Source organism: Bos grunniens, chromosome 5 (genome assembly GCF_055505025.1).
Source record: "Bos grunniens cultivar Pamir isolate PY7600 chromosome 5, Bosgru_T2T1.0, whole genome shotgun sequence".
In the NCBI taxonomy this organism is placed as follows: domain Eukaryota; kingdom Metazoa; phylum Chordata; class Mammalia; order Artiodactyla; family Bovidae; genus Bos; species Bos grunniens.
In genome coordinates this window covers 95,951,688-95,970,402 of record NC_141169.1, presented here as the reverse complement: position 1 = coordinate 95,970,402, position 18,715 = coordinate 95,951,688, and the positions used below count along the sequence as shown (strand labels likewise).

The 18,715-nt window shown below is 42.1% G+C and overlaps 1 protein-coding gene across 1 annotated transcript; it reads left to right on the top strand.

The window, feature by feature from the left end:
- Positions 1 to 7,759: 7,759 nt before the first annotated feature.
- PDE6H (phosphodiesterase 6H) lies at positions 7,760 to 18,179 on the top strand. Its single transcript, XM_086401903.1, has 4 exons — positions 7,760 to 7,925; positions 13,660 to 13,833; positions 14,841 to 14,881; positions 17,712 to 18,179. The coding sequence occupies exons 2-4, from the start codon at positions 13,700 to 13,702 to the stop codon at positions 17,786 to 17,788; spliced, it is 252 nt and encodes an 83-aa protein (XP_086258029.1). The 5' UTR covers positions 7,760 to 7,925; positions 13,660 to 13,699; the 3' UTR covers positions 17,789 to 18,179.
- The last annotated feature ends 536 nt before the right edge of the window (positions 18,180 to 18,715 follow it).

Genomic DNA, 18,715 nt, shown 5'->3' with positions numbered 1-18,715 from the left:
GGAAAGGGTCACATATATGTGCAAAGTCGCTTTAGTCGAGTCCGACTTTTTGAGACCCTATGGACTATAGCCTGCCAGGCTGCTTAGTCCATGGCATTCTCCAGGCAAGAATACTGAAGTGGGTTGCCATATCCTCCTCCAGGGGATCTCCCCTCCCCTGAGATCAAACCCGTGTCTCTTGCATTGGCAGGCAGGTTCCTTACCATTAGCGCCACCTGGGAAGCCTTAGGAGAAAAGAGGAAGCATGAGCAGAGATGTAGCATCCTTAAATAATATGATATGTGCAGGGGATTACAAGAAAGCAGGTCAAGGTGGCTGGACCTCAAAATGTGCATCACACAAGGAGAAGAAGCATGCCTGGAGGTGGGCAGGTGCAGGTACAGATCACAGTAGATGACTTATGTTGGTAAACAAGGAGCTTGGTTTTGATCCTGTCCATGGTTTAGAGTCATTGAAAGTGAAGAAAGAATATGTTTTCCTCTGTAGTTTACACTGGTAGCTGTGTGGATAAATTTGACGGGAACAAAAACTGTTTGGTGACAGTTTGCTGCTAAGTCACTTCAGTCATGTCCGACTCTGTGTGACCCCATAGACGGCAGCCCACCAGGCTCCCCTGTCCCTGGGATTCTCCAGGCAAGAACACTGGAGTGGGTTGCCATTTCCTTCTCCAATGCATGAAAGTGAAAAGTGAAAGGGAAGTCGCTCAGTCATGTCCAACTCTTAGCAACCCCATGGACTGCAGCCCTCCAGGCTCCTCCATCCATGGAATTTTCCAGGCAAGAGTACTGGAGTGGGGTGCCATCGCCTTCTCCGTGACAGTTTAGGCCTGAACTACAGCGCTCATAGTAGAGACAGAGGCAGATTTGAGAAATATATAAGTGAAATTGGCCTGGCTTGTTGGTTAATGAGACGTGAAGGATGAGGGTGAAGAGGAGTGAGGAATCAAAGATGACTTATGGATTTCTTGCCAGAATGAATGGGTCCTTGGTAGGTGTAGTAGGTAAGGGAGTTAGAGAAGGCGAGGTGAGGAAAAAGAATGAGACCGGCACTTTACAGGAACTGATCAGCTTTAATGAGGCGAGAAGGGGCAGTAGTCAGATTAGTGAGCTGCTGCACTAACCCAAGAAAAGAGTGAGTATATTTAGGCATATATGTGGAAATCTACTGTCTTAAGGGAGCCTGTTCTCCAGGGTTGTTTGGAGTAGGTATCTCTTAAATGGCTGGGGCAAGGAATTCTGGAGATCGGCCAGAGGCTGACTGGCTGGGAACTGGGCATAATCGAGGAGAGAGTTCTTTGTTTTGCATAGAATGGTGGGGGGAACCCCAAGGGGAGTTTTAACTCCAGGCTATTTGAGCCCTGTAACTATCCTTCAGTAGGAAAACAAGTTGAGATAGAGAACACAGAGGAAGGAACAGAGGTGTTGGGGGAGATAAAGACTTGAGTTTGAAGATGTTGAGCATCAAGTCTGAAAGACACTGGGTCATTTCTAGGAAGTGATTTCAGACTGTAAGTGAGATATAGAAAACTGAATTTCAAATCTAAATTGATGATTTACACTTCATCAAGTTATACTGCTATTGCCAAGTCACTTCAGTCGTGTCCGACTCTGTGTGACCCCATAGACGGCAGCCCACCAGGCTCCCCCGTCCCTGGGATTCTCTAGGCAAGAACACTGGAGTGGGTTGCCATTTCCTTCTCCAATGCATGAAAAGTGAAAGTGAAGTCGCTCAGTCGTGTCCGACCCTCAGTGACCCCATGGACTTCTATGACCCCTGCAGCCTTCCAGGCTCCTCCATCCATGGGATTTTCCAGGCAGGAGTACTGGAGTGGGGTGCCATTATACGCACTAACTTAAACCAGGTTATCCAAAGTATGGTTTGAGGATCAGCAGATCAGCACCCATGAATTTGTTAGAAATGGAAATCCTTAGGCCTGATTTCAGGCCTACTGTATCAGAATCTCAAGGGTTGGTGCCAGGAAGCTGTTAAAAAAAAAAAAAACAAACCCAAAAACGCTGAGGTAAATTGTAAAGTTTCAGAAACACTGGTTTAAACCATGAAAACGGATGAGATATTCCATTGCTGAACTCACTTATAAGCTTTAGGAGATTTTAAAATATAGATTTCTTAGGATTTTCTAATCATGTCATCTGTGACTAGAAACAGGTGCTTTTTTTTTTCCCTGTTTGTCTCCAATCTTTGTGGTTTCTGTTATTTTATGCCTGGTTGCACTGGCCAGAGCTTTCAGTTCCATGTTGGTAAGAGTGATGAGAGCAGACATTCTTGACTTGTTCCTTATCTTAGAGAGACAGCATTCGGGCTTTCACAATTAAATGTGCTGTTTCTGTAGATGCTTTTTATTAGTTTCTCTCTATTTCTAGTTTGTTGAGAGTTTTTATCATTAATAGATGCTGGATTTTGTGAAATGCTTCCTGCATCAGTTAATATGATCATACAATTTTTCTTCTTTAGTTTGTTGATGTAGAGCCTTATGTTGACTGAGTTTTGGATATTGAACAAATCTTGCATATATAGAATAAACTCCACTAGGTCTTGATGTATTAGCATTTTTATATATTACTGTATTAGATAACGGAGAAGGCAATGGCACCCCACTCCAGTACTCTTGCCTGGAAAATCCCATGGGCAGAGGAACCTGGTAGGCTGCAGTCCATGCGGTGGCTAAGAGGTGGACACGACTGAGCGACTTCAATTTCACTTTTCACTTTTCACTTTCATGCATTGGAGAAGGAAATGGCAACCCACTCCAGTGTTCTTGCCTGGAGAATCCCAGGGACAGGGGAGCCTGGTGGGCTGCCGTCTATGGGGTCACACAGAGTCGGACATGACTGAAGTGACTTAGCAGCAGTAGCAGTATTAGATAAAGTAATATTTTAAGGGTTTTTACATCTGAATTCACAAGAGATACTGGTCTGCATTTTTCCTTTTTGCTGTTTTTGTTTGATTTTGGTGTCAAAATGTTTCATGAAGATACGGGTAAAGGGGTCAACTATATGGTGATATATGGTAACTGGACCTGTGGTGGTGATCACTTTGTAGTGTATACAGATGTTAAACTATAATTCTTCCACCTGAATCTTACATAAAAATAATTTTAAAAATCCATGAGGGTAAAACTGGTCTCATAAAATGAGTTGAGAAGTGTACTCTTCTATTTTCTGAAAGGGAATATTGTATTTTTAATGAGGTTATTTTTTCAAGATTAAGAGTGTTATTTTGCATGGATACACCTACAGAGTGTCATACTGAGTGACGTAAGTCAGACAGAGAAGGAGAAATATTGTATGATATCCCTTACATGTGGAATATAAAAAGAAATAATGCAAATGAACTAAAGGGACTCATAGACTTAAAGAACGAACTTACGGTTGCCAGGGGGAAGGATGCAGGGAAGGGATTGTTAGGGAGTTTGGGAGGGACATGTACACACTGCTGTACTTGAAATGGATAACCAACAAGGACCTACTGTGTAGCACAGGGAACTCTGCTCAATGTTATGTGGCAGCCTGGATTGGAGAGGAGTTTGGGGGAGAATGACTACATGTATATGTATGACAGAATCCCTTCACTGTTCACCGGAAACTGTCACAACATTGTTTGTTAATTGGCTATACCCCATACAAAATAAAAAGTAAAAAAAAAAAAAAAGAATGTTGTTCTGAAGAATTCCTAAACATGGAAAGTGTTAAGAGAAGAGGGACCAGCCTTGTACATTCCTCCTTCACATTTAGAATGTTCCTCTCTAGAGTCCACTGTGCATTAATAGAGGGGGAAGTTCAGTCTAGGAGGTTCAAAATGTGGAAGAGATGTGACTTTGATACGTGTCTTCCGACTCCCTGGTATTTTAAGAAACACTAAAGAAAGATTAGAGATTAGCATTCGTGTAAGCAGCTTATAGGATAGCTAAAATTTTAATCACATTCTAATGACTTAGTACCTGCCCTTTAACTTTTTTCCTGTATATAATTAATAACACTTCCCCATCCACTGGAAAAGATCAAGAACCAAGGATTATAGCACTAGGGAGCAAAGATTTTTTTTAAATAGGTATTTTATGATATTTAGGTTTAAACTGGCTTTAGGGAAACTCATGTGGTATACAATTCTATAGGTTTTGACAAGTGCACAGAGTTGTATATCTACCTCTAATATCATTTCATCACCCTTGAAAAATTCCTTTCATTTCCCTTTATAGTCAGCTCCTCCTCTCAGCTCCTGGGAATCACTGATTTGTTTGCCCATGCCATAGCTTTACCTTTCCAAGAATATCATAAATAAAATCAGACAGCATAGAGCCTTTGACTTTGATTCTTTCACTTGGAAAAATGTGCTTAATATTTATCTATTAAATAATGTCATGACATCTATGTCACTTCATCTATCCATAAGTTCTCTCTTTTTGTTCTCACTCAACAAGTTTCCTGCTGGCTTTGCTTCTTCTTTCTCTCTCTCTTTTAAACATTTTTAGTGTTTTTGCACTGGCTTTTTTCCTTTATTTCTTGGCTACAACATGTTGCATGTAGAATCTTAGTTCCCCGACCAGGGATCGAACCAACATCTCCTTCACTTGAAGCAGGTTGTCTTAATCACTAGAGCACCAGGGAAGCCGCTGGCTTTGTTTCTTTTGCCTATGAAATCAAGACACACTCAAACTTCTTCCAGGAAATTACTTGGCCATTGATCATCTTAAACAAGATGAAACAGCTTTGAACAAGGCTGTGTGACCCTATTACCTGATAGGTAGGATCAGAGACAGATAACTGACGAAAAATATGCCACACTAGGCAAGGCAATGACCGGTGAAGTGACGTGGTAGGAGAACTCTGTCCAACAAAGGCAGAGCATGTTGACCGACTGACCAGCCTATTCCCATCCTCTAAGACTCAGCGGTAGCAGGAGTCGTAGAGATAGTGGCAGGAAGAGCATCCACTTGGAGCAGGAAAACATGGGTGCACTTCCTGAAAGTACAAGGTGACCAGATCTTTAGAATGGCAGTGTTTTTCTTTTAATTAAACTTTTTTTTTTTTTTGGTTGCACCATGCAGCACAGGGAACTTCCCTGACCAGGGATGGAACTTATGCCCTCTGCAGTAAAAGTGCAGAGTTTTAACCAGGGAAATCTAGAATGTCAGTGTTTTGAACAATGTTTCATTCTCCATATAACCTTCTTGACAGTGACTGAATTCCCTGTTTTTCACACTCCACCTCAAATCCCATAATTTTTTCATCGCTGTTTCTTTTTAGATGTTCAACATTTCCTTCTGTCATTTTTTTTTCTGTTTCAATAGCTTCCTTTATTATTCTTATGGGGTATTTGGGTGACAGATTCTTCTAATCTTCCTTTTTCTGAGGATGTCTTTATTTCTCCTTCATTCCTGAAGGATCAGTTCACTTGATAATAGAATTCAAAAGTTGACATTTTTTTTTTCTTTTGAGATGTGAAAAATGTGCCACTTCCTTCCAGCCCCCACTGTTTTTGATGAGAAATCCTCTGTCCTTCACCAAAAAATAAAAAAAATGGAGATGGTGGGAGGGTTCAGCAGAGAAGTATCAAAACATCCATGGGTCTGATGGAGAGAAAGATGGGAGTAATAATGGAGACAGGGAAGGATGGGGAAGCCTGGTGTGCTGCAGTCCATGGGGTCCTGAAGAGTCGGACACAACTGAGCGACTGAACAATGATGGAGACAAAGAAGAGTGGAAGGACCCATCCAGAGACAAAGCACCCTGCCACCTTTGTGAGGTGCTTGCTGCCGTCAAAACTCCTCTAATGTTGGGAGCTACCAAGGGAAAGCTTACTGAAAAGAACCCTTAAGCTGGTTAGCTGCCCATGTAATCTGCTTGGGTGGGCAGGTTAAGAATCTTTTCTTGCCTAGAAAGGATAAATTGACCTTCTTTCTGTATAATCTTACAGAGTACACGTTTCTTAAAAGTGACAATTTAGAGAAGCACATTGCAATTTTCCAGCAATGTGTAAGAGTGACCAGAACAAGGAATCTTGGTCCAGGTTCACTTTGTATTCATATAGTAGAAAGGTAGCTGAATATGCAAGATACTTGCAGGGTTGGGTCTTACTACTGGCTCCCCTTCTAACTTTATATGCAGCCTTTTAAAAATATTTTATTTTTTATTGATGTATAATTGACTTAAAATACCTTATTGGTTTCAAGTATAGATCATCATTATTGTTCAGGTGCTCAGTCATGTCTGACTCTTTGTGACCCCATGGTCTTTACTGGTGGCTAAGTAGGTAAAGAATCTGCCTGCAATGCTGGAGACCTGGGTTCAATTCCTGGTTGGGAAGACCTCCTGAAGAAGGAAATGGCAACCCACTTCAGTATTTTTGCTTGGAGAATCCATGGACAGAGAATCCTAGTGGGCTACAGTCCATGGGTCACAAAGAGTCAGACTGCAGCACGCCAGGCTTCCCTATCCATCACTATCTCCCAGAGTTTGCACAAACTCATGTCACCCACTCCAGTACTCTTACCTGGAAAATCCCATGGACAGAGGACTCTGATGGGCCACAGTCCATGGGGTCGCACAGAGTCGGACACTACTGAAGCGACTTAGCAGCAGCAGCAGCGTGTCTATTAAGTCGGTGGTGCCATCCAACCATCTTGTCCTATGTTGTCCCCTTCTCCTCCTTCCTTCAATCTTTCCCAGCATCAGGGTCACTGGCCAAAGTATTGGAGCTTTAGCTTCAACAGCAGTCCTTCCAACGAATATTCAGAGTTAATTTCCTTTAGGATTGATTGGTTTGATCTTCTTGCAGTCCAAGAGACTCTCAAGAGTGTTCTTCAGCACCATAGTTTGGAAGCATCAATTCTTTGGTGCTCAGCCTTCTTTATGGTCCAATTTTCAATATTTTTATTTTTTATATGTGCAGTCTTGAATAAATCTTTTGATTTCTGTATGATGAATTTGTCAAGAGAGCTTAATGGTATTGACATATGAGTTATTGTGTGTGTTAGTCACTCAGTTGTGTTCGACTCTTTGTGACCACATGGACTGGGACCTGCCGGTTTTCTCCATCCATGGGATTTTCCAGGCAAGAAGACTGGAGTGGGTTGCCATTTCCTTCTCCAGGCCTTGGAGTTAAGATCCTTTCAAAACTGTATAAAGTGAGTATAAATTCATACTAGTGGCTCAATGCAATTGGAAGACTGAAGTCAAGTGTTACACTGAGTGGGATTATAGCCTGGACCCTTTGGGTGTAAAAGATCCAGTAATCAATTCTCAAATATAGAGTTATCAGTTAAGAGTCTCCAGCTATAGCTTGGGCTCCTTCTCAGTTACATATCACTGGACCTTAGGTTATTCCTGATTTGTGGTTTCATCTTTCAGAGAAAAATTAATATAACATGATTTAGGGAGAGATGCTGGTATTTTTCATTGTCATGGTTCACACAATCAGTTCTCAGTGAGGCAGTTTGCAGCGTAAGAATTACGTGACAATGATGTGTGTGTGTATGTGTGTGAGAGAGAGGGAGAAGAGAGAGAGAAACAGTATGTGTGAGTGTGTGTGTTTGTCAAAGAAAGGGAAGGGTGGGGGGTAAAAACTAAAGGTAACAATGGAGAAGGGAAAAAGGTATTGAATTATAATCTGCAAATCTCCCCCTTGGAAATCAACACTTTGTGTATGTTTATGAATTCAATACCTGTTTGTGGATAGGAGAGAGCCCAAGTCAGTTTGTAAGAGCATCCGATTATCAGCAAAGCCTGCCCCAGTCTCACCCCACACTCTTCCAACTTCTTTGCACCTAGGCCGATGCTCTTAAGCCTATGACGATGCGATTAGGTAGCATGAGGGTATTACAGAGAGATAAATCAGGATGCAAGATCCTTTATTCATCTACTGTGAAGAAGGCAGCTGGACAGCTTATAAGAGAAACATTTAACTCTGTGAGTATTTCTCAACTTCTGGACAGTTTAAACAGGATGTAATCAAAGGGGTTTTGTGGGAGTTTGGGGGTTCAATCTGGCTCTAAAACCAAGAAATAGAAGAAAATAACACACTGAACCTGTGGGTCTGGACCAGGGTTGGGGATGGAAATGGGCAAAAACATGGAGAAAACACATCAAAACTTCCTTATGTGACAAGCTAGTAAGTGAAACTTCATTTTTACAAGGTCACTGCAAACCTTGATTACTAACCCCAAACTGACCCTCCCTTTTTGGCGGCTCTGTAGAAAACAGCTTTCTGGAAAAGGAGGGATCTGGGGCACTCGATGACCACAGAACAAACAGTCCTTTACTCCCAGGATGTGCTTGGAAACTTGGTCCAGCCATCAAGAGGATGACAGGGGAGAGGGAGGATGAGGGTAAGGAGCCCAGAGTCAGCCGGGGAATGACCACAGTGCAAGGAGGGTGTGCCCAACCATCTCCCTCCAAGGTCAAAGTGTATGTTTGTTCCTAGCTGAAGCAACGTACTTGCTGGACTTTTGTTTTTGTTTTTTAATGGCTTTGGTTTGGGTCTTGTTTGACTCTCTGAATTATTTGATTTTCTTTGCCTCAGCAGGACTCTGGGTGACATCTCTGGGTCCAAGGGCATCAGTGGAGGAGACAGGTCCTCTGCCTGTCTTCTCCCCATCCTTGGCCATCAACAACAGAATTGGTTATCTGCTCATATCTTTGCTAAGAAAGAGGGAAAAGAAATCTAGGATGATAATCATAGCATCCAAGAGCCTGACTCAAGAATCTTCAGAAACTGCCCTTATTTAGCTGGAGTTTATGAAGCGTACCCTCTTGCTTCCTACGACTGAGCTCTGCTGCCTTGGGTCTAAGGCAATGCCAAGCTCAGTTCCCTGCAAAACTATGCCTTGAAATCTTACATTGCTGCATCCACTTCTCTCATCAGGAGAACACTTTGTAATCTTCAAAAGGGGAAGGGCTAACATTGTTTTAAAAACAGGAAAACATTCTGCCTCCCAAAGGAATGAATTACTTGACCCTTTGGAGGCAAAAATATGAAACGTCAGCTTGTAGCTAAAATCATGTCTGATACTGTATTCAGGTTTATTCAGCTCCATGGAGGTCCTTGGAGTTCCCAGGAAAACATGGTCAGGATAAGTTCAGCCATAGGTGATACCTGTGGCTGACAGGACTGACTTCCAAGGCAGGACAGGGTCATATTTGTTCTGCTCCTCCCAAGGGTTTTACAGGGAAAATTGGAGGGTAAATCTATGACAGAAACACCCTAGCAATTGGTGGACAGTCCTACACACTCAGAAATGAAATACTGTACCTGAAATGCACAATGAATATGAAAGAGTTATTCATAGGGCAAATCTTGAGTGCCATGAGGATCCAGAGATTAGCCAGGCAACTGTTACATAACTTTCCGAGGAGAATTCTTTTACAGAATGCATTGCACTTAAAATTAGACATGAACTCGGTCCTGGCCTAGAGTTGTAACTTCAGAATTAGATAAACATACAAAAGAAACTCGCCAGAGAAAGGGGGAAGTGTAATCTGGGGGACATAGAAATCAATTTCAAATTCTTTGGGGTTACCGTTACAGATATCAAAGAAATCCAAGGACAGCTTAAGAGGGAATTTTGAGACCAGAAGTGGGGAATAGTTAGAGTGTTAGAATGATGCAGAGGATTACCCAAGAAGTGGAGATAGCAATTACTTCTCTGGTGTTTGTCAAGGACTCTTCATGGTCCCAGGGGAATGGGTGTGGATCCAGATGAACCTGTGCTGCAACCATAAATTTGTTTTCAGGGTTCCCTTGACTGTCAGAAGGTCTACTACATAGTTACTACGTTTTGAGTACTTTTCACCAAAAGCTGTACATAGTTTCCTCTTATTTTCCCCATTACCCTAAAAAGAAAAAAATATTTGATTCATTTTTAGATAGAATGAGATCCAGAGAAGTTATGCAACCTATCCAAGTTCATATTAAACAGTTTGGTGGAACAGGAATTTGAAATTATTTCTGTTTGATCCAAAGGCATCTACTCTTGACACTGTTTTGCCCCCAAAGGGTGATTTGGCTGATGAAGCAAATTTACCTTTGCTATTGTCGTTTAGTTGATAAACCCTGTCCGACTCTTACGCAACCTCATGGATGCAGCCCACCAGGCTCCTCTGTCCATGGGATTTCTGAGGAAGGAATACTGGAGTGGATTGCCGTTTCCTTCTCCAGGAGATCTTCCTGACCCAGGGACTGAACCTGTGTCCTCTGCATTGGCAGGCGGGTTCTTTACCACCGAGCCACATTATAGATTTGGGGTCTTACTTGGTTGGACCCCAGTTACAGTTGCCAGATATTATAGAAGATGCCCAGTTACATGTGAATTTCAGAAAAACAACAACAACAGTTTCTAAGTTGCTGCTGCTGCTGCTAAGTTGCTTCAGTCGTGTCCGACTCTGTGTGATCCCATAGATGGCAGCCCACCAGGCTCCTCCAGCCCTGGAATTCTCCAGGCAAGAACACTGGAGTGGGTTGCCATTTCCTTCTCCTAGTTTCTATGTATGTACCATGAAATCCATGAAATATTTGGGATATACTTATCCCAAATAAAATCGTTTGTTGTTTATCTGAAATTCAAACTTAACTGGATGTCTTGTATCTTGATTTGCTAAATCTGGCAATCCTAAGCTTAGTAGGCTCTCCAGATTGGAGAAAAGTTTGTAGTCTCTCATTGCTTTGAAAGAATCGGGAAGTATAGAAAGGTTGATCTGAGAGTAACTCTCCAGTTTTCCTTTGTGGCTTTGGCAGAGTTGGGGTGTATCAGTCACTGATGGCACAGGGTGAGAGTAATGTTGCCCTTGGCTGCCCTCCAGCCAGTCCCATGGTCCCAACCACACTTGGGAGAGGCACAGACTAGGCCTGTTTACCAGGGCATGAGAGGACCTGCAGCACAGAACTGGATTCAGTGGGCAGAGGAGCTGGCAGAACATTTCCCCAAACCACTGAGGGCTTTATGAGGTGAGGGTCGGCTGATGTCTCCCCTATGGCTTGATGGAGAAGATCACACGGTTGGGATCTCAAGACCCAGGGTTCAAGGCATTTGTTCAGTCTCTTCGTTTATGTATTCACTCATTGGACAAATATATGTGGCACACCTACTCTGTACTGGGTACTCCTGTAGGTTCTGAGGGTACAGGAATAAATAAATACTGAAAAAAACAGTTTCATGGGGCATATTCCAGTGAAGGATTAAGACAAGATCCACTGGTGACTTCCCTTGCACTCCAGTGCTCAAGATATCACCCTCCAATGCAGAGGTGTGGGTTTAATCAGTGGTCAGGGAGCTAAGAATCCCTCGTGCCTCATGGCCAAAAAGCCAAAACTTAAAAAAAAAGCAGCAATATTGTAACAAACTCCATAAAGACTTTAAAAATGGTCCACATCAAAATAAATAAATAAATAAAAATAAATAAAGAAAGAAAAAAGACAAGATCAACTGCACGCACAGGTGATCCAGGGCCTTGGCCAGCTTCACCATCCTTCCTGGTTCTAGCTCACAGCGTCATCAGTGTGTTTCTATCAGACAAGTTGAGGACTGGCAGGAGAGAATGAAAATAGTAATTGAGGAAAAGAAAATAGGAAAAACATCTTAGAGGCAAGGATTTATTAATAATTTAACCTGATTTTGAGAGTCATAAGAAAAAGTTGATAAATTTTACAATATAAGATTTGAGGGGTGTGACCTCAAACACCAAAACCTGTAAGATAAGACAGAGGAGCTGGCGTAAGAGAGCCAGTGTGCGTGTACTGACCCACAGCAGGTGCCAGACACGGCCTGGGGCAGGCAGGAGGGTCTCCGACCTAGAGAACAGGAGGAGGGTCTCCCCAGGCCGGCCTCAGTGTCCGCACTTGCAGGGATGAGCACAGAGGTGATGGGGAGCGTGGGAAGCAGCTAGCCAGAAAGGCCAAGGCTTGGAGGCCATAGCCCACCAGCTGGAACTGCCACCAAATAAAAGTGCTAAGAGGCCAGCACGGTGTCCATCTGTTCAGACACAAGGAGGGCAGTCAGGCCCTCTCTGCTGAGGCCCCGACCCTGATGGAGGGACAAGGCTGGGGCTCCCACTCCGTCTCCTTGAGCAAGATTTGAGGGATGTATTCTGGGTTCCCCTTGTGGCTCAGCTGGTAAAAAATCTGCCTGCAATGCAGGAGACCTGGGTTCAATCCCTGGGTTGGGAAGATCCCCTGGAGAAGGGAAAGGCTACGCACTCCAGTATTCTGGCCTGGAGAATTTCAAGGACTGTGTAGTCTACGGGGTCACAAAGAGTCAGACACAACTGAGAGACTTTCGCTCGTCTTGAATATTAAATGCGTTGGCATGTTTATATTTAGAATATTACCTGAAATCTAGTAGCTATGTAAATGTTAGCATGTGTAAGGTAACACTGACAGCTACCATCCCAATAGACCATGGGATTGCAAAGAGTTGGACATGACTGAGTGATTTTCACTTTTACTGTTGTAGCAGAGAGAGAGAGAGAGAGACAGAGAGAGAGAGAACATGGTTACATGAGCCTAGCATCGTCAGGGAGAAGGAAGTTAAGGATACTAGCATAAATTTATAATGGATGAAATATGAAATATGCCTATCTATGAAGACAGGCAGTAGGTCATGGAAGAGGTTGGTTCAAGGTAGGAGTTTAAGGTTTTGGAGCTTTTTCAGTGTCTCCCTTCCCAGATTAAGCACTATCAACCTTTGTGATAGAAAAGGAAGAAGAAAAAAAATCTTTTAGTTTAGCCTGTCATATTAATTTGTTATCACATGGTATTGTAACATGTAATAACAGTAATTTGTTACATTCTTTGCACTTAAAGAATGACAATGTATCTTTTTGTAGCTAAAATGTGAGTCTGGGAAAACCATATTGGATAAGTTCTTGATTTGGATAGGAGAAAAAGTTGAAGTTCCCCGAGAAATAAGTGGCTAAAGAATTTATCTGGTAGGGGATTTAAAGTACAAACTTATGACTTAATCATCTCCTATTGTCTTCCGTGTGTGTGTGTGAGTGTGTGTGTGTGTTTGTGAGTGTGTATTGGGAATGTACTGAATGCTTTTGTAGTGTCAGTATACCTGGTTCAGAGTTACCCCTATCCAGACAGCTACACTGCCACCTCCCATAACTAGAAAAGAAGTCTTTGGATCACATGAGGATTAAATTAAATATGGACCATAAAGAACACAGGCCATAAGAATGGGTCAATAAACATTTAGAATCAGAATACTTTACAGTTAGATGGAAAAATATGTAAAGCTTACGGAACATTTCAGTGCTGCCAAGGCTAGATAGTCTTCAGCACATTTCTCTCCCCTTACAGATGGTGGAACTGGTGGTCAATGAAAAGGACATAATTATTATACATTCACACAGAAAGCTGGTGGCAGACTTACTGGAACAACAAATCTACCTAGATTTATCAGTTTTTGGCTTATAGCCCACTCTGCTGGCTGCCTCCATTGACGTATACCTTATTTTCTTAGATAGTAACTTCTTTAAAAGATGGTAACTTCTCCCTTTTGCTGTCAATAAAAAATGCCAAACTTCTTTATCAAGATGCTTTTCTCCCCGTCCCCCTGCCCCTGAAGATTATTGTAAAGGTCTAGTAAACAATGGTCTTCATACATTGAATAATCTTTCTTTCTCTCTCTCCCACTGTCCAAAGAGCCGGAAAGAAAACCATCAGCCGTCGAAACATTAGCAGAATGAGCGACAATACTGTGTTGGCTCCTCCAACTTCAAACCAGGGTCCCACCACCCCACGCAAAGGGCCCCCCAAGTTCAAGCAGAGGCAGACTCGTCAGTTCAAGAGCAAGCCTCCTAAGAAAGGTGTGAAAGGGTAAGACCAAAATGAAAAAGGTTTCTTAGTTTTTTCAGAGATTAATGCTCACCATATTAAATAGATATAAACTTTTCCACCTCACCCTCTGTTTCCTAACACAATCTTTGCTGAATCATATTTTTTCAGTCCTGGAATCCTTTCTCTCTCAGCTCCCACATATACAGCCAAATTTAACGTGGAAAATGGACCCTTTCACAGTGACCTTTGGCTTGACCTTCCAGACTCTTCTTGACCACTCTCCTTTGCTGATGTAAACTGTGCTTTAATTGGAGCACAGAATCACTGGCTGCTTCTAGAACACAGTTTATTTTTCTGCCTTCAGATTTTCTCTCTTCAGTTCTTTGTTTTTCTCTTTTTCTCCCTGGCAAAATCTGATTTATTTTTCAACACACACTCATGTTAATTTCTTTTGGAAACCATTACGGACTCTCTTAGACAAACATTATCATTCCTTCCATGTTTGCATTTTGTACATTCAGCTATTGTAACTTGCACTTTTTTATAGTGCATCTATTTCTTTCATCTGTTGCCTAAGACTGAGGTCCCTGAGAGAAAATTTGTGTGTTTGTTTTTTCCTTAACTCTCAGTACCTAATACAATTTCAGGAACAAAGCAGATGCTTAATATGCACTCTTGGATAAACTAAACAAATGGATAAATTAATCATTTTAATGACTTTTCATATTGCTTTCTCATTCCAATTTTTAGTTTAAAAAGTAGAGCTTGACCACGTTGCCCCACTGATCATTTTATTTTTTTTCTTTCTGGGTCTCAATTGTCTTAGGTTACATTTTTACAGAGGGAAACTCTCTTCTGGGACACATTGTTTAAAACCTGCTTGAGTGACACTTCCTTTCCCCGAGTTCAATGCAAACAAAAGGGTTTTCTCAAATACAAGAACTGAAGCCTCTTCTTTCCCCTTGAATCAGGAAACTCTTCACATGACTCATTCCAGGATCTTTTGGCCCCGGTATCAGCTAACTTCTCTTGTGTTTTTTCCCTAGATTTGGAGATGACATTCCAGGCATGGAGGGACTAGGAACAGGTGAGCAATCTGAATATTTAATCTTACCCCTGGACTTTGACCATTTTTTCTGCTTCAGGCCTCAAGGAGCAGTTCAACGTTATTGGAAATACATAAAGCAGCAGATTTTTTTGAAGACCTAGGAATGTAGGGTTTTAATTTAACTTCCTAAATAAGTATGTGTGTGCCCAGAGGCAAAAACTCAGAGAAATCAGACTAGTCCCAAAGTTCAGTGAATCCTTGTGTTTCATTATATACTCTAGAAGGTGTAGGCTTCCTTGGTGGCACAGTGGTAAAGATCTGCCTGCTAATGCAGGAGGTGGACGGGTAGTGGGAAGATCCCCTGGAGGAGGAAATGGCAATCCACTCCAGTATTCTTGCCTGAGAACCCCATGGACAGGGAAGACTGGCAGGCTACAGTCTATGGGATCACAAAGGAATCAGACACAACTGAGTGTACACATACACACACACACACACACACACACACACACACACACACACACTCTCTCTCTCTCTCTCTCTCTCTCTCTCTTTCTCAGGCATACAATGGTGAATTGTAGACATTCACAGTAGAACAACTCTCAGAATGAGTCTAGCCCAACTCCTTTATTTTTCAGGAGAGAAATCTGAAACATAGAGGAATTAAATGACAATCTTAGGCCACAGAGTGAGCTATTGGAAACAAGGGTGGGGCCTGGAGAGCCTTTCCTCTGCACCGGGCCAGCCACTTCCTCACAAGCTTCCTCTTTTTTACACATCCTCTGGTGCTCAGAACAGGGCCCTAGACACTAAAGTATCTGGAGTAATAAGTTTTAATTGGCTAGAATTTTTATTTGTTGGATGATGCATGCAAACTACTTCACATTCTCTTTAAAAAATTAATAGACTTTAAATTTTAAAGAAATTTTAGGTTTGTGGAAAAATTAGGCAGAATTTTTAAGGGATTCCTACAGATCCCTTCTGCCACCTTCTTCCCCCGTACATCAGTCATACCCCCTATTATTAACCTCTTGCATTAGTGTGGTACATTTGTTATACTTTATAAACCAATATTAACACATTTTTATTAGCTGAAATTGCTTGTTCATTCTTTGTGTTGTCCAGTTCTTAGGTATCCACCATTACAGGTTCATATGGAATCACTAGCCCCCACATCTCCTGTGCTCTATCTGTTCATTCCTTTCTCTCCATAAACTCCTGACAACCAGAAATCTTTCTACTGTCTCTATTGTTGCTGTTGTTCAGTCACTCAGTCGTGTCTGACTCTTTGTGACCCCATGGGCTGCTACACTCCAGGCTTCCCTGTCCTTCTCTCTCTCCCAGAGCTTGCTCAAACTCATGTCCATTGAGTCAGTGATGCCATCCAACCATCTCATCCTCTATCACCCCCTTCTCCTCCTGCTCTATAGTTTTGCCTTTTCCAGATAGTTCTACAGTTAGAATCCTATAGTAAGAGCTCTTTCACTTAGTAATATTTATCTAAACTTCCTCCATGTCTTGACATGATTTGATAGCTCATTTCTTTTTTATCACTGGCTATTTTATTGTATGGTTGTATCACAGTTTATTTATCCTGTTGATAGGCATCTTGATTGCTTCCAGGTTTTGGCAATTATGAATAAAGCTACTATAAACTTCTTTGTGCAGATTTTGTGTGTGGACACAAGTTTTCAACTCATCCAATACACTTTTGACAAATGATGGCATTCATAGCAATCAGTTTCCTTTCTGGGTAACTCTCAGTATATTTACTTTTTTAATTTATTTTTAATTGGAGGATAATTGCTTTACAATATTGTGTCTGTTTCTGCCATACATCCACATGGATCAGTCGTAAGCATACATATGATTTACTTTTTATTGTCTGATGCCACTCCTCAGATCTCAAATAGAATTTCTAGTTACTTTGATAAAGCTCATCTGCTATTCTTCTAAATCAAATGCTTCTCTATTTTGACCATGTGTATCTAAGACCGGCAAATTCACTTTGGACTTTGGAATATATTCTTAACTCTGCCAAACTATTTGGAATAGTGACAAGAGGTTTATTCTGAGGGAAATTCTGAAGTCTTTGACCTGGTTCTAGTTCAGTCTCTACAACCATGAGATTTTTTTTTCTCCAGGTATTTAACCTCTTTGGGTATCAGCTAGCTTCTCTGTAACTTGGGAACAATATTATAACTTTTAACAATACATAAAGGAGCTTGAGAGCAGTCAGAGAAGCCCAAGGAATGCATCTGGTTGGTAGGTAGTAGGGAAACCAGATTTCCAGACCATGCGAATTTAAAGCACTCCAAGATACAGGTTTGATCCCTGGATTGGGAAGATCTACTGGAGAAGGGAATGGCAACCCACTCCAGTATTCTGGCCTGGGAAATCCCATGGACAGGGCAGCCTGGAGGGCTACAGTCCATGGAGTCACAGACAGTTTTAAACACGACTTAGCGACTAAACAACCACAGCAACAACTTCTCACTGTAACCCATGGCCTAACTAGAATTCCACCTCTGTCCCCTCCTTAGTGTTTTGGTGAGACTTCGAATGATCAGAGAACTACACTCCCACAGAATAGTCCCAGTCCAAAGTCTTGGAGCATCTCCCCAGAAAGGATGCCAAATAAAACTAACACAGATCCTGGGGGAGCCTGTTTAGGGGGAATCAGAACCCCGAGGAGGGTTAATGAAACAATTGTTCTGATCCTTCCTGGGATGAGGGCCCATTCTTCCCCATCATCTGGGCAACAGATGGGAAACAGGGGCGAGGTGTCTCTGCCTGAACCATGTCCTTTTGTGCAGAAGAGGCTCTTCTGGGGGGTGAGGTTGGCTTATGGTTCTTCTGTCTCTTGCAGATATAACTGTGATCTGTCCTTGGGAGGCATTCAGCCACTTGGAGTTGCACGAGCTGGCTCAGTTTGGGATCATCTGAGCCACTGGAGGTTCTGCCGCTCTCATTAGCATCTGCTGCAACTTTAATTACTTCTGCCCTATGGATCTGCCGGAATTTTGACATGCAGGTGTCGGAAGTGGTTTCACCACAAACTCACTTCCTTCAAGTGACTACTAAGAGTTGTCTTAGTGCCAGACTCTTTCATGCAGTATAGTTTAACTCAGAATAGTGAGTGAAATCAACTTGCAATGAGGCATTTCCAACATCACCCCTTTTTCCTATCAGCTGGTTAGAAGTCATCCATATTTCTCTAAAGTCCTTCATATCTGTTTTTGCTTAGGCACTCATTACTTTTGGTAGAAGGCTTTTAAGATATCATTTATGTCCCTCCTCTCCCCTTTTCTTTAATAAAGGATATATTTACCTTGAATATCGTGATGAAGTTGTATTAAATGCTATAAGCAAATATCTGTGGCCTTGTTCTGAGACCCAATTAAACAAAGAAGGCACATTTACACAGGAAGTAAGCCCCGTGCGTGCAAAAAAGCGTGGGATTAATAGGCAAGTTCTGATTTGACTTTGTCATGATCTCTCGGGGTCTAAATTTTATTGCACCAGGTTATCCCTGAGACCTGATGCAGCTTTAAACTGTACAGTTTTGAGCTGGTGGCAAACTGGAGATGTAAACTCAAGACCCTGACAATGAGTCTTCTTTTCAGTACCTTGGTTCCATTGATTGAAAACCTGTTTATCCTTTAAAGTTTAGACTTACATACAAAAGCTAGGTTATGGAATCCAAAAGATAAAATGATGGTTTGCTTCACCCCGGGCTTCCCTGTGGCTCAGATGGTAAAGCATCTGCCTGCAATGCCGGATACCCAGGTTCGATCCCTGGGTCAGGAAGATCCCCTGGAGAAGGAAATGGCAACCCACTTCAGTACTCTTGCCTGAAAAACTCCGTGGACT